A 14,783-nucleotide genomic window follows, 5' to 3' on the forward strand; every position below is an offset into this window, starting at 1 on the left:
TTGCTGCTCCTTGATACTCTCCTGGCTGTGGTTCTGTGTTGTATGGTGTCCTGTGCTTCCTTGTCATACTGTCAGTTAGGTATAATGCTCCCTATCAATATGTGCAACTGCCCCCCCGCCCCCTTTTTACCAAACATGGTGTGGAACAAAAAACAATTTGTTTGCAATGTTTCATGGAACAAACCAAGGAGGTAAAATGACTCACAGCTGTTTTTTTTATGTCTTCAGCATCTGGAAATTCTATTTTATAGCAGCAGTATAATGATACTTCACTTTGCTGAGATAAAACTCCCAGCAACCAGCTCATCAGTGCTTTAAGAGTTCAAGTTAACCACACGAGTGACTACAAAAGAAAGTGCTCATTATTCATTAATGAAAGGTGTAGTGTCATTTTACAAGCAGAGGCACTTGTAGCTAACCTTTTGTGGTGTGTGCCTCTAATGGTAATGCAGGCTAAGGTAGTAGTCACTTAAAACTTTGGCTGCATTTTCAGGTTCTACCAGATTCGTGCCAATCTGAAGGTGCCACCCCGGGTCCCACACAAAGTTGAGACCAGTCTACTTCACCCAGGAGGTAAAGGTACTCATGTTTGTAAAGCGATATCTCAGTAACCTGCAGTATGCATAAATCAACACAATGCCAGTTGCTTCCCTGTAAATGCAGGCGATAAAAATTAAATCATAATAATACCTCAGGTAGCCATTTTTTTCTTGAATTTCATGAAGCACTCAGATATTTCCTCTGTTCCATTGGAAATGGATTTGGTTGACTTAATGTTGTGTTGGCAGGCCACTCACATGCCACTCCTTGTTCTCAGTATTTCAAAGCGTTTCTCTGTGGCTTTGCGCCTGTTTCTCACGCCCTCATTTAGAGACTTGTATTGCTCCTTTCACACAAAGCACTGTTTTTTGTTTCAATTATAAACAGGGTCATCAAGAGAGTGTGTTTTCCAATGCCTTAATTAATAATTTCCATTTTAATGTCTAATGAACCTTGGAATAGATGGGAAATGGCTACACTTTCATTTTCATTGCAGACCCAATTAGATGTACAGCACTTTGTCAGATAATCCCTAGCACAGGTTACAAGAAAATCATTACCTGTGGGCTTATTTATAATCGTAATTTATGTTTACATCTGAAAAATCCATCTTTGAACTGTGAGCCATCTATAGCAGCACCTGATGCATCAATGGCCCCCCTGCCTGGTCAAGTACAAGATCATGTGTTATTTTGTTTTTAACATAGTGAATCACAGTTTGTTTGTTTTTATTCTAGGCTCCGATCTGGCATTTCCTGCTTCAGTCCAAGATGATGTCATCTGCAGCAAAACCTTCCAAATCCTGTACAAGAATGAAGAGGTTGTGGTCAATGATGTCCTCCTCTTCAAAGTGATGATGCTGCTAGATGAGAAGAAGGTAAATCTAACAAACAGAGTTGATTCTTTTGCTTGCTATTTGCTGTTTTGCCCTTGGTTCTAATCCAGATTATTTATTTGTTGTGTATATGCTAGTCCCAATCTTATGGTTTGCTATGTGATGCCTCTACTTTCTGTCCACAGGGCCAAAAGTGGATTTACATTTAAAGCAAATCCAATTGGGAAAGTTTGTTTGATAGGTGATTATAGCCTGGATCACAGTTTATGTGCAGTGATGTTCTCTTTCCTCTCTCCTGTGGTGTTTTGTGTAAAATCAATTCAGAAAGCAGTTTGGCTTCTATCTGGCAGAAATACTGGGACAGTCTTTCTTGAGCAACCACATGAAAACAATTTGGAAGTTCAGATTTTTCAACTAAGCACATTAGAGGCACAGTGCACCTGAAAAATGAAGCTGAAATGGAGACAAAGGCATTTTTTATGAACTCAAATCAGCACAGCTGTCATGATGATTATCCTCTTCCATAATGACTTCTACTGTATTTGCCATTCCATAGTTCACTCGCTTGAGAAGCCTTGTGTTATGAGTGCGGAGGTTCAGCTGTTCTGTTGGAGTGTTTTTGACAGCTGGTGCATCCTTTGGGCTACAGATTAAAACAGTCAAAGGTTTCAAAATGCCATTAGGTTTATTAGAGCTGATGCATCAAACAAAAAAATACCTTGATTGGTGTAATACAGCTTGTGCAGATTGACTCAGAACATCACTTTCTTTTACACACATGCTAAAAATTTGACAGTTCTTCTTGTTTTTTATCAGGTGGAAGAGTCCCTTAATGACATGGATTTCCAGCTCTTCTTGGATTTATACTTCACAGATGGCGATTACACGTAGGTGTTGCGTCATTTTTTACCAATGTAGTGTTCCAGAATTGGATGTTTGCATCTCTAATGCAAACAAGGCACTAATGGGGTCCTCTGTATCTTATTTAATTTCCACAGGCCAGATGATCCAAGCTCTCTACAGAATATCAGTGGGCGCACACTACGTTTGCACTTTAGCCTTCAGCAAGGCATCCACCAACACGTCAATGTCATGTTTGACTACTTCCACCTGTCTGTCATCTCTGTAGCTATCCATGCCTCACTAGTGGCACTACATCAGCCCCTGATCAGGTCAGTCTGCTACATGACCCAGGGAAACATGTGGACACTCTCAGAAGATCACGATTTCCTGCACTGAATATAGTTACACATTCCATCATGTGATATGGTTGTTGGCAGTAAATTCCAACACAAGCCTTTTTAGATACTCCGCACAACATATTGAACATCATCACTGTTTGAGTAAACATCATCGCTGTACGTGGATGTCAAACTACAAGTCAGCAGCTGTAAATGCGCAGGGGAGAACACCTTATTAGAAGTGGCCAGTGTAATTCTTGTGCTGATTAGCTGAGTTTTATTTGACTCCTTCTGTTTGTCTAGTTTGCCTCGACCGGTGAAAACCACATGGCTGAACCGCAATGCTCCAGCACAGAGCAAAGATTCAGTCATCCCACCTCTGGAGAATGTGGTGTTCGGCAACAGTTACGTCAAGCAAGTATCACCTGATGTAAGTTAACCCTCTTCATAGCAAGGATAATGTCTTTTAAAATCCCTTTTTTATTTGTAGATGCTACAAAACCTTTGAGTTTTTGAAAAAGTGTGAAATATTTGACCATCGTATTTAGTTACAAGTTTTGCTGTATTATAGTAGGCTAAAATATACACGTAAAAAGTGAATGACTGTCATTAACCTGATAATGACTAAATATGTGCTGTGGACCTGGTTGTTTTGCCTTTATGAGGGAAAAATCAAGCTTCAAGGATTAAAAAAAGAGCTTGGCATGTATTTATGAAGTAAGGCTGCCTGCCACTTCTACATGATTATTGATTATTATACAGACTCAAAGCATTAATTTATAAATGTTTACTTCATTTCCTAAGTTAGGGGAATTGCATCAGGCTATTGGCAGATAGGGCTGATGAAGAGGAAACTTTCAGAACACTGTCACATTTGGCCAGGAGTAATTGGCCTCTCCTGTCAGAGAAAGGTGGTCAGCAAAAGCTGTGAATGTACCACAGTCATCCAGGCAGAACAGAGGCAGTGCCCCTCATCACTCCTTGGATGCATTACTAATGCACAGTTTGGAAATAACAACACATTGACCACTATTCATTTCACTGCAGGGATATGTGCTATAAAACATTGCCACGTGGACATTGCACACAAAATGGATATGGCTGTTGTGGTTACTTTAATAGCAAGTAATGAGGCACACAGGGTGCAGTGACGAACAGGTTTTGGCATGCTCTGCATTTTCTGTCAATAAACAACAAAAAATAGTTTTCCACCAGATTCTGTTTGTGACCCATTTGTGTGTATTTGATGCAGAACATGTTATTAAAGAAATATTAACTTAAGCTGGCAATTTTTTTTTTATATTTGGGTACAAACAATATCTTAACTACCTTCAGTGTTCAATGTTTACAGACTTCATCTAATGCCTCTTCGCTGTGTCCCTCATGATCTTCAGGGCAGGACGTTCCTGGTGTCAGACCACTGTCTGCAGCATGCCTTTAGTCTGCACCATAGCCTTTGCTCCAGCCTCCTACTAGCCTACCAGGGCCTTTTTGGGTACTTCACCTCGATTACTAAGGACCTGCCCTCCTCTCATCGTATGGAACTAGGTATGCTGCACTGTGTCTACACATCAGTTCATATGAGAGTGGGGTTTCAGCAGGTTGTAAACCAATCTTAATGCCCTGACTTATTGAAGTAATAAGCACTGAGACAAATTCAGACATTTTCAAAATTATATTATACTTTCTGATTCATTTTTTTGCTTTGGATGGATTTTCATTGTTTTGTCTTTTCAGCATTGGCGTTTGTTGCATATTGCAAGTTTGTTGTATTCTCATTTCATTTCACCTGATACCTCCACATAAGCACATTCTACCCTTTAAATAGACTACACAACCAGTGACCCACTAAGTTGATTTAGGGCTCTAACTGTAATTAACTAATCTTAGTTTATGTTACATACAAAATCATACTTGTATTCAGTAGATAATTCTGTTCACCAGTGGACAAAATCCAAGTTGTAACAGCTCCCAAACACAACTCATCATTCTAACTATGGCTCACCAAACCTACTCCACATAAGTGGACAAATATTAACCCATCCAAGAGGACCAAATAACAAAAAGGTTAAATATCCCTATATGTGCAATCTTACTAGCCAAGCCCAGCATGCAAGTCCTATATGAGAGAGTACTCAGAAGACCCTATCCCCGAAGTCAAAGGCACGTCTACATAGGTATGTCCCGACCCTTACAGTACCTCAAATCAGCCTGCCTTTCTCTCCCTTTTTCTCTTCACTTCAGTTTCCTTCTTGTAGAAAACATCATGTCCTCTCTGTGTTCCACTTTCCAGAGACAATATAATTGCTGCTGTTATCTTTTCACCACTCAGTCTTTCTCTCCATCTTTATGACTCGGCCTTGGCCAGAGAGTCTTGTAACACAGTGGTTCTGTAAAATTGTTGGCTATCTCTGGTAGTGTCTAATGTACAATGCATTCAGAAAGTATTCAGACCCCTTGATGGTTTTCACATTTTGTTATGTTGCAGACGGGCTAAAATCATTTCAATATTTTTTTCCCCTCATCAAACAGAATTTTAGAATTTTTTTCCAGAGTGCTCAGGAGCTCAGACTGCTGAAGGTTCACCTTCCAACAGGACAGGACCCTAAGCACCCAGACAAGAAAATGCAGTAGTGGCTTAAGGACAGTCATGTGAGTGTCCTTGAGTGGCCCAGCCAGAGCCCTGACTTGAACTCAATAGAATATCTCAGGAGAGACCTAAAAATGAAATCCGCCATGGCAAAAATCTAAAATTCTGTGTCCGCTTTGTCATCATGGTTTATTGAGTGTACATTGATGAGGTGAAAAAAATAATTAAAACGATTTCAGCGTAAGGCTGTAACATAACACAATGTGAAAAAGTGTTCTGAATACTTTTTGAATGCACTGTACATATATAAGTACTTTCTGACACCACTTATTAATTCAGCCTGTTTTGCAGGTCCTTCTAAAAACTGTCTGTATAATTAAATAGATGAATTATAAAAGTGAATCTTAGTAATACCTTTCCTCTGCCTCCTCAGAGCAACTTGACTTAGAGGCTCGTCTAGCTGATTTATGTGAACAAGTCAAGGTAAGTCGAATGCTGCAATAGTCTGTCTTCCATAATTTTTCTCCAGGTGACAATGATGCAAAACATTTAGAGGAAGCAACAAGCCTGCCACATTATCAAGTTGGCAGTTAGTTTATGGAGCACAAGGGGTTATTTGAAATATGGCAGAAGGCCAACGAGGGTTAGTTGCTGAAAAATATTTTATTAGAATGGCACTAGAGGGCATAAGCGTCCAGTCCGTATTTATTGGAAGTGTACAACCATTCTGAGGTCTATTAATGATTGAAGTAGACATAAGGTAAGCAAGGATGTGTGTGGGCATAACATTAATCCTTGGTACTATTTGTTTGATTCTGAGTAGTTTGTTTCAGGTAGGTAATAGTGAACTAAAGGCAGCGGCAAATGTTACCATACATGCAAACTGATGCAGTGTTGCTGCCTGTAAGAGGAGCAAAGGATAACCAGGCGGAGTGTGTTCAGAGTTCACTATGATTAGTTGTTGTTTTATGCATCAAAGGATGTAGTATTAGTGAATATTAAAGTTGGAAGTATTCTGATTTCCAAGTGATGCAACATTGCACAGAAAACTTTGCCAGAGTTGGTTGTGAGAATCCTATATAGTTGCCAGGTGACTCAAGGTGTGTCAGCAAATTATAGAGAAGAGATGCCACTAGCTGATATCATTCAGGTACTGCCTAACAGTTGGTAGAATGGCATTGAAAACTAGTCTCTGAAAGCATTTACATATTTGTGTAGGTGAGATAACCAGTCTTTAGTGGTTGGGTGCTCGAGTCCTGATAAGTTGGCCCTCTTTAGATCAGGAGTGATAGAGAGTGTGCAGAACACTGGAATGATAGAAATTGATGCGGATGATGGTACAACATTATGCAGCAGGTCAAGTGCCTCTTGTATGTTTCAGCGTATTGCGCTTTCCAATTATAGTATTTCGTATTATATATTCAATGACATGGGGTTAGACTGACACAAGAACGGAAATAGATCTACTTCATTTTGAGACTTCATATAGAAATCATACAGCTTTATATGATTACAAGTTTTTACGATTGTCAGTTTTTTTTTAACAGCAGTGCAGAGAAGTGGCTTAATTTATTATGGTCCTCTATCATTGCTGAACAATTTACAAAAAAATACCTGGAGGAAATGAAGGATAATGAAGGTCTCTTTGGAGTTTGGGATTTTTTTTTTTGCTGGATTCAGCCCAGTCACAGCACTGCTGCACCCAGTGTACAACCTGGTTGAATTTCAGGTGCAAGCTTGTGTGTACACCGCTTTGCTCAAAACAGTGAAAAGCTGCCATGGCATGGCACAAAGCATTGTAAACTATCCATTTCAGAGCAAAGTGGTACTGATATCTTGTTGTGCATGGAAGGCCTATGCATGACAACTAAACTCTAGAGTTGACCTTCAAAATAAGTTAGATCTATTTACGGTATTTTACTTATCGTAAAGCAAAAACATATTGCAGAGCTGCATGCCATTAGTCTTTATAGAAATGATGCTCACTTGAGTCCTCTGGTGGTTGATCGGTGTCTCTATTCTTTTAGCAGAAAGCTGAATCCCCTGATGAACTGGCAGAACTGGTAAATATGAACCTGGCTCAACTCTGCTCTCTGCTCATGGCACTCTGGGGACAGTTCCTAGAGATAGTCTCCCTGCAGGAGCACGTAGCTGCCCTACTAGCTATGGAGCACCATACACTAAGAGTGAGTCCCAACTTCTTTAACTGTCTACAAATTTAAATACCTGAAAAATGATCCTTCTTTGTTATGATAACAAGTCCAAAAGTATACTCACAACTCCAAACAGTCCTATAGACTAAATCCTGACTGCATATGCTGTGTTGTTATTAAAGGTTAGGCGGTTTGCTGAGGCTTTCTTTTGTCTCGAACATCCAAGACAATCTGCTCTGGCCTATCAGGAACTCCAGTAAGTTGCAGTGACATGTTGGTCGTGATTGTGAAATATCATGTTGCTGTTATCAAGCCTTTGCCAGTACAAACATGTTTGAAATGCTATAGCCCAGGTGCGGAAAACCCTGATTCTTTTTTTTTTTCCATCCATCTCCATCTCCTTTCATCCCTCCCCCTCCATCAGTGCTCACAGTCACCAGCAGATGACTAATGCCATCAAAAGCTCCAGCTACTTCCTGTCTTTGCCTCCACTTCCAGTGGAATGTGCAGACCTGGATGGTGATGTAAGCTCCCTGCCGATCATCTTTGAGGATAGATATTTGGATTCCATCACTGAAGGTCAGTAATACAGTATCATTGCTCAAAAAGACATACATTAAGTGAGCATATTGGCTTATTTTATAATCCTTGTACTTTTTTTTTCTGACTTTCTCTATGTGTTCCCTGGTTTGATTCCAAAGATCGTGATGGACCTTGGCTGGGCATGCAGAATACAAGGACTGGCTCAGTGTCCAGCAAAACAGACAAGCCTAACTCCAAGGACTGCAGCGCAGCAGCCAGCCCCATACCTGACTCTAGGTTTACCCCTTTTGAAAACACATGGCCAGACAGCTTTGATCCACCACCTAAATCCAAAGGCAAATCAGTCAAACTGAAGAAAAATTCAAAGACTGAGAACTCCAAGAAGTTGACCAGACAAGGCTCCAAGGACTCTGTAGTTCTGGTAGGCTATAAGAACCTCAAAGCTCCTTATAGTGACACAAGTACCAAGAACAAGGAAGCTGAAGCTCCCCTAAACCAAGAGGAGGAACGAGATACCTTGAAGGGGAGCTCAAGTAGTTATTTAAGGACTAGTGCCAATTCTGTTTTGGACTCTGGTGCCACATCAGCACATTCTAGTGCTGTTGATTCTGTCGCAGATGACAATATAACTACTGCTGCTTGTCAAAAAGGTTTTTTCAAACTTTCCACAAACTCGGACGCACAGAGTAATCCTCAGGCAGGTACTGGGGCTATTGCTACATGCAACCAACCACTTCACAAAAATGAACAAGCTGACCATGGTGGACAAAAGCTGCAACAGTGGTCTGCTGGGTTGAAACAAATTGAGGTGAAACCAAGTAACAAGGACCCATACCAAGGGGAAAAAGTTACGGTTCTTCTGCCATGTCGGACTGATGGACCTCTAAGCAGTAATATTCCTGAGATCACCCAGACAGACCTCAGTGACTCAAAACAGTCTGTGGTGGACTCTGTGTTTGAAAGGCCAGGTAAAGAGCCAACACAGCGTGTCCAGCCTTGTCTGGTCTCAGTTCAAGTAAAGAACGATTGTATCAGGCTGCCAGATGGTGGAGCTCCCAGTGCCTCGTCTCGCCTCTCTGACTCGGGCATCGAGAGCGAGCCCAGCTCGTTTGCCACTCAGCTTGTTCCAGGACTGCAGACTTATGCAGGGCCAGGTGTCGCTGACTCAGGTGTTGCTGCCCCGCAGCCTGAGCGGCCCCTCCTGAGCACTGCACCACGGCCTGTTCAGCAATGCTCTGTGCAAAAGCCCAGTGGCACAGGAGATATTCTCTACCCAGAGAATACCAGTGTTGTCAGCGGAGTCCAGTCCTCTCTTACTTCCATCAACTCCCTGCCTTCAGACGATGAAGGCGAAGGTTCCTCCAGGGGTTCCAGTGGAGCAGAAGTCCGAGGCAGGAAGTCTAGTGTCTTGGTGCAAGAACAGAGTGTAGTCTTCTCTGGGGATGTCACTGGCAGGCCTTCCATAGACGTGGCCTGCACATCTGACCGTACTGCAGGTGATTCTCGGCTTATAAAACCTGCCTTTGACTTGGAAGCAGACCCCAAAGTAGTCGGTATTTCCGAACTGGGACTAGAGGGAGCAGGTGGTTCTGGCGTGGTTAAAGAGTCCCGCAGTGAGCCTCATACTGCCTGCCCCTCCAGTAACTCTGCCACTAGTAGCACAGATCTGGTAAAACGTGGGATGGTAGAGAACTACTTTGGCTCATGCTCGAGCACAGATGTGTCCGAGATCAGCCCTGTAGAAACATCAGCTATCACGCTGGGAATCCAGAGTGGACCACAGGTCGAGGAGGACGAGGATGAGACAGAGCACGAGATGATCGAGAACGGATACTACGAGGAAGGGGATGGCTATGCTTTTGTGAACGGTGTCGCTGACGAGGAGCAAAGCGGAGTTGGGGATGCAGCAGCTCAAGAGACAAGTCTTCTGTTTGAACAGCTTAGCATCGGCTACCTCCACGAAACAAAGGATTTATCAAAAGCTCCCATCTGTTCCAACCTAGCATCCAGCAGTGCTGGACATAGCTCGGGAAGACCTCCCTGTCCCTCCACCTCCTTCTCCTTTAACCTGCGCTGGTATGAATGTGCACCCACACCACAGATGAAAGCGTGAGTCATCTTGCAGTTTTTCTTACATCCCACTATATGTTATACTTTATGCAGATAATTCTCACACATCATAAATTAATATTCATCAAGATTTTTTTTTTTAATAATTATACAGGTTCATCAAGGCAAAGGATGAAATGAAACAGCTAAAGCTGCCTGGCTTCTTGTATAGTGAGGTACCTGAGCTGGCATCCACTGTGCCCTACTTCAGTTTAGAGGAAGATGAAAGCTGTGAAGAAGGCATCCATCTCATAGTCTGCGTCCATGGCCTGGATGGTAGGAAACCTTATCTTACAGTGTAAATTACTTCCCTCAGAGTCTTTCTATTAATCGAAGAACATATTGATGTGTTCCCTTTATTGCTGCAGGTAACAGTGCAGACCTGAGGCTTGTGAAGACTTACCTGGAGCTTGGACTGCCTGGTGCTCGTATAGACTTCCTAATGTCTGAGAGGAATCAAGTGAGTGGATAAGTCCACAGACATTATTCTCATTTGATAACAGCTTTATTGAACTGCTCTAAACACTAAATTTGTACTCTTTCCGTCGACAGAATGACACTTTTGCTGACTTTGAGCAGATGACAGATCGATTACTGGATGAAATAGTGCAGTACATTCAGATATACAACCTCACAGTCTCAAAGATAAGGTAAAATCTTGTCTACTACGCAAATGTAATAGAGTATTTTAAAAAAAGATATAGTCAAGTAGCAGCATGGTATATGAAATGACTTCAAAGACATGCAGATATTTATGTAAAAAGTTTTGAAAAAAATAATGAAAATCTGTTGTTACCATAGCAACCAGTTCCAGTTTCTAACCCCACTTTATTCCTCAGATGGCTGAGGCAAAAAATACTGTGATTCAAATTCTATTTCACTCAGTCAGCGTGTGGCCGAAGTGCGTGTAAATGTTTGGTGTCTTTATGATCTCTAAGTTTTCTTTTTCTGCAGCTTTGTAGGTCATTCCTTGGGGAACCTCATAGTCCGCTCAGTGCTAACTCGGCCTCGGTTTAAATGTTACCTGAGCAGGTTGCACACTTTCCTTTCCCTCTCTGGACCTCACCTGGGCACATTGTACAACAGCTCTGCTCTGGTCAACACAGGTAAAATGCAAAACATTTGGCTGATGGTGTAAGATTATACAATTATAAGTTACCTTCAGTCCGTTAATTGCTTGTCTCTGTCTCTGTCTCTGTCAGTGTGGTGAAGCCTGCTGGATAACTTTTCACTCTTTGTTTCCAGGCCTTTGGTTCATGCAGAAGTGGAAAAAGTCAGGCTCACTCCTGCAGCTGACGTGCCGCGATCACTCTGATCCTCGCCAAACTTTCCTCTACAAGCTCAGCAAGAAATCGGGTTAGCTTTGCTGTTTTTTCTTCTTCGCTGAAGACATTCTGGGCTGTGTGTGTGGAATATGAGAATGTTGACATAATTTCTCGATTGATCTGCTTTTGAAGGTCTGCAATTTTTCAAGAATGTGGTTCTTGTCGGGTCACTGCAGGATCGCTATGTCCCCTATCATTCTGCTCGGATAGAAATGTGCAAAACTGCATTAAAGGACAAACAAACAGGTGAGTTGGAGCGGGAGTCTATGTGGGCACACTGCTGTAACAATTTATCAGGACAAGATGTGTTGGTAAATGTCAATCTTGTAAAATTGGAGACAATGAACCAAGTGGCAGATCGAATGCAGTTTCTTATTTGCAGTGCAGTTTGTAAGTGTTTGGAGCATAACTATTTTTTTTAAGGGTGAGGCATTTGGATTCTATGACTTCTCTATGTATTCCTCTCTTCGGGTCTTTCTTTCCTTTCTTTCTCTGATATGTAAAAAAATGACACAACAGGACTGGCTAATTTAGAACACAATCCATTTTGTTGACCTTTGTACAGTTCAATACATTGTGTTCTAACTGGACTAAAGAACATCCAAGAGGCCTGTTCAGCCTGTTTAACTTTTGTCTATTTCAGGTCCTGTGTACGCTGAGATGATCGAGAATCTGCTGCTGCCAGTACTTCAGAACAAAGACTGTAATTTAGTGCGATTTGATGTCATTCATGCCCTGCCCAACACAGCTAACTCCCTCATCGGCCGGGCAGCCCATATTGCCGTCCTCGATTCTGAGATCTTCCTGGAGAAGTTCTTTCTTGTTGCAGGCCTCAAGTTCTTTCAGTAGAGCGGTGACGGAAACAAACACGTGGCTGGACAAGAGGAATGTGGAGCTAATACCTCACTGCATCTAAACCTTATTCTGATTACGGTATCTGGATTATCTCTTGTTTTGAATACCTTCATGTAAACTCACTTTTCAAAGACAAACGAGCGAAATCACAGTTTCTTTAATTTCACATTGTTCATCTTGGAATCACGGTGGATACGAACTTCACCATTTTTATTTTTCTACTGCCATTTTTAACACCTTGTTTTGTTTTTGTGTTTGGGAATGATTTCCCCCATTGTATGCTCTATTTTCAGTGTTATTTATGTGTTTATGTTTTTACATTTAGTTACTATTTTTCTCCAAGTTATTCACTTCATTTTAGATGCTGAACTGGAAATGTAGCTGCTACGAAAATTAAACGGCTGTTTTGGTGAGCTGGCCCAAGTCAAGTCTGCACATACTGTCCTCACCATTGCTAATGTTTTTCCACCAATTTTAAGAGACACTGCATTTATTTGCACCACAACTACATTTTACAAGCTTTTGTACTGAAAATGGTCATTTGTACAAGTTACTTTTTTATCAACACTTTTCCATCATTTTTAAGGGCAAAGATTGCATTTGAAATAGGATTGTTGCTCAGACTTTGCAGCCTTGGCTTTGGTCTTAATACTTTACGCTGTTCCTCAACATTGGAGCATCCTGCACAACATTTGCCCAACCTGGTGTTGGGAGAGAAAAGCTTTGCCTACTACATAACAACATTTTATTACAGGGGTTTTAAGCAATGATCATGATTCAGCACAAGCACATGTTGGTAGTATGAACTTGTTTTATCAAAAGTATTTGGTTAGTATCATTTGGTGATTATTTATGTGTTTGAACTGGAAGGTATTGGTTGGAATTAAAAAATGTTTCTTGGAAATTGTTTATATATCATCATACTATACCATTAAATATGCATATTATGAAGTTTGTTATATGACTTTTCTTTCTTTCTTGAGGTTTATTCAGGATCTGAAAGGTTGTGTCACCTCTGGTTTCAGAATAGATCTAATGCGATTTTGTATTTCCTGCAAATGCAATCTCAACGGACTAATGATTGAAATTGAGGCACCTGCAGTTTATAAAGAAAAAAAATGTCCAGCCATCTTTTGTAACAAGTTTGTGTTGTTGCTGTGCTGGCTTTCTTTTCTGTTTGTTGTGGCGTTCCTCTCTTTAATTTGTTCTTGTTTTGCAATGGGTCTAATGACCCTGCAGGTGGCAGTGTCGTCACGCTAAGATGTGTTCTTTTAAAAGCCTATGAAAAAATGTAAATTTGAATAATTATCAATGCACCTTAATTATAATACTGACAGTATTACACAAACTTTGTAAAAAAGCACTTGGTATCATTCTAGGATGGAAGAAAGGAATGAGGGATGTTCTATGTGGGTTTCACTTGTCATTTCCACTAAGGCACTGTATATATATTATCCTTATCCTATAAAGAGAGTCTGAAAGCCCAAACCCAACTACTGTATCCTGCTAATGTGGTAATTCTTGGTAAAGGGGGACCATTTCATTGACTGATAGATGGAGGGCGTAAGGTAAGGATGGCAGACATTTGGTTAGTGTGTAGGGACATGTGATTTATCTTCACATCATGATGGAAGATAAAATAATTTACCCTAGTCTCCACAGAAGCACAGCTTAGATTTAAACAATAATGAAAAAAATAAACAGTCATAAGTTTAAGAGAAGCAATTTTATTGTTTTTATCACAACATGAAAGGAGAAAAGACAGTTGGTTTCATTAGGTTCCCACTGGATGAAAAGCATCTTGAAACAGATTAAATTTGAAACTGATTTAGCATACTGGTTACAATGCAAAAACATACTAATTTAACACTAGGCTAAATTGTCTTTAATGAACTTTATTTAAAAGCAAGCAAATACACAAACACATCAGATATGTACTACATAGAATGAAACAGAAAAAACAAGACATAATAATGACTGCATATTGAATATGTTTGGGGCTGTAAAGGTAAAAAAAAAGAAAAGACAGAAAGGGAAGAAATAAAAGGTACCTTTAATTCTTCCCTCTTTCTTTATACCTTTACAACCCCAAGCATATTCATCTTTGACAAGATCTTTTTATAGCTTTATTTTTTATTTCTATAGCTTTACAGTTTTTAGCGAAAATGTGAGCCAGAGTAAAATTATGGGACATTTTGGTGACAGTTTTGCACTCAATTTTGATACCCTCATTGATTTTTACACAATAAATAATTTACAAGTAAATAGAAAAGTAAAACACGTGTTTAAAATTCTGGTTCATCCATACAACAGCTACATTTGTTGGGCTAATTGATTTCCAGAAAGCCCTGACGGTTCCCGTCACCTAACAGCAAGGGGCCCAAACGGTCTGCACGATCCCTGTTTTGGACCTGTAATTAGCACGAGATCGTTATACCAACACAATACACGGGGAGGCATGTGAGTTTAGAACTGTATTGAAATACATTATAATGTGTATATTCCGGTCTGTATGGCGAGACGTGTTATTTCTTAGTTAACACAAATGTGCTGAACCTCAAATAATGTTTGAATAGAAGAACAAAATAGAGCGAACATTTCCGACAAGAATCCGATCCCTCCAGAACACCCCCGCAAGTATCTCGCATGGTA

The 14,783-nt window shown here is 40.6% G+C and overlaps 1 protein-coding gene across 7 annotated transcripts in view; it reads left to right on the forward strand.

The window, feature by feature from the left end:
* The window catches only part of fam135a (family with sequence similarity 135 member A), a 16,901-nt gene extending 3,811 nt beyond the window's left edge, over positions 1-13,090 (forward strand). The window contains exons 3-21 of one of the 7 annotated variants that reach the window (XM_037123534.1): positions 494-579; positions 1,278-1,417; positions 2,192-2,262; positions 2,374-2,547; positions 2,860-2,986; positions 3,951-4,104; positions 4,656-4,733; positions 5,580-5,629; positions 7,174-7,332; positions 7,482-7,555; positions 7,724-7,878; positions 8,001-9,951; positions 10,067-10,227; positions 10,320-10,411; positions 10,504-10,601; positions 10,906-11,057; positions 11,197-11,307; positions 11,409-11,522; positions 11,920-13,090. In XM_037123534.1, the coding sequence (XP_036979429.1) occupies positions 494-579; positions 1,278-1,417; positions 2,192-2,262; positions 2,374-2,547; positions 2,860-2,986; positions 3,951-4,104; positions 4,656-4,733; positions 5,580-5,629; positions 7,174-7,332; positions 7,482-7,555; positions 7,724-7,878; positions 8,001-9,951; positions 10,067-10,227; positions 10,320-10,411; positions 10,504-10,601; positions 10,906-11,057; positions 11,197-11,307; positions 11,409-11,522; positions 11,920-12,125 (4,153 nt within the window). In that variant the 3' untranslated portion in view covers positions 12,126-13,090. The remainder of the gene's footprint in view (positions 1-493; positions 580-1,277; positions 1,418-2,191; positions 2,263-2,373; positions 2,548-2,859; positions 2,987-3,950; positions 4,105-4,655; positions 4,734-5,579; positions 5,630-7,173; positions 7,333-7,481; positions 7,556-7,723; positions 7,879-8,000; positions 9,952-10,066; positions 10,228-10,319; positions 10,412-10,503; positions 10,602-10,905; positions 11,058-11,196; positions 11,308-11,408; positions 11,523-11,919) is intronic. The other 6 variants (XM_037123535.1, XM_037123536.1, XM_037123537.1 and 3 more) reach the window with 6 other exon arrangements.
* The last annotated feature ends 1,693 nt before the right edge of the window (positions 13,091-14,783 follow it).

This window comes from Acanthopagrus latus, chromosome 15 (genome assembly GCF_904848185.1).
Source record: "Acanthopagrus latus isolate v.2019 chromosome 15, fAcaLat1.1, whole genome shotgun sequence".
NCBI lineage: Eukaryota > Metazoa > Chordata > Actinopteri > Spariformes > Sparidae > Acanthopagrus > Acanthopagrus latus.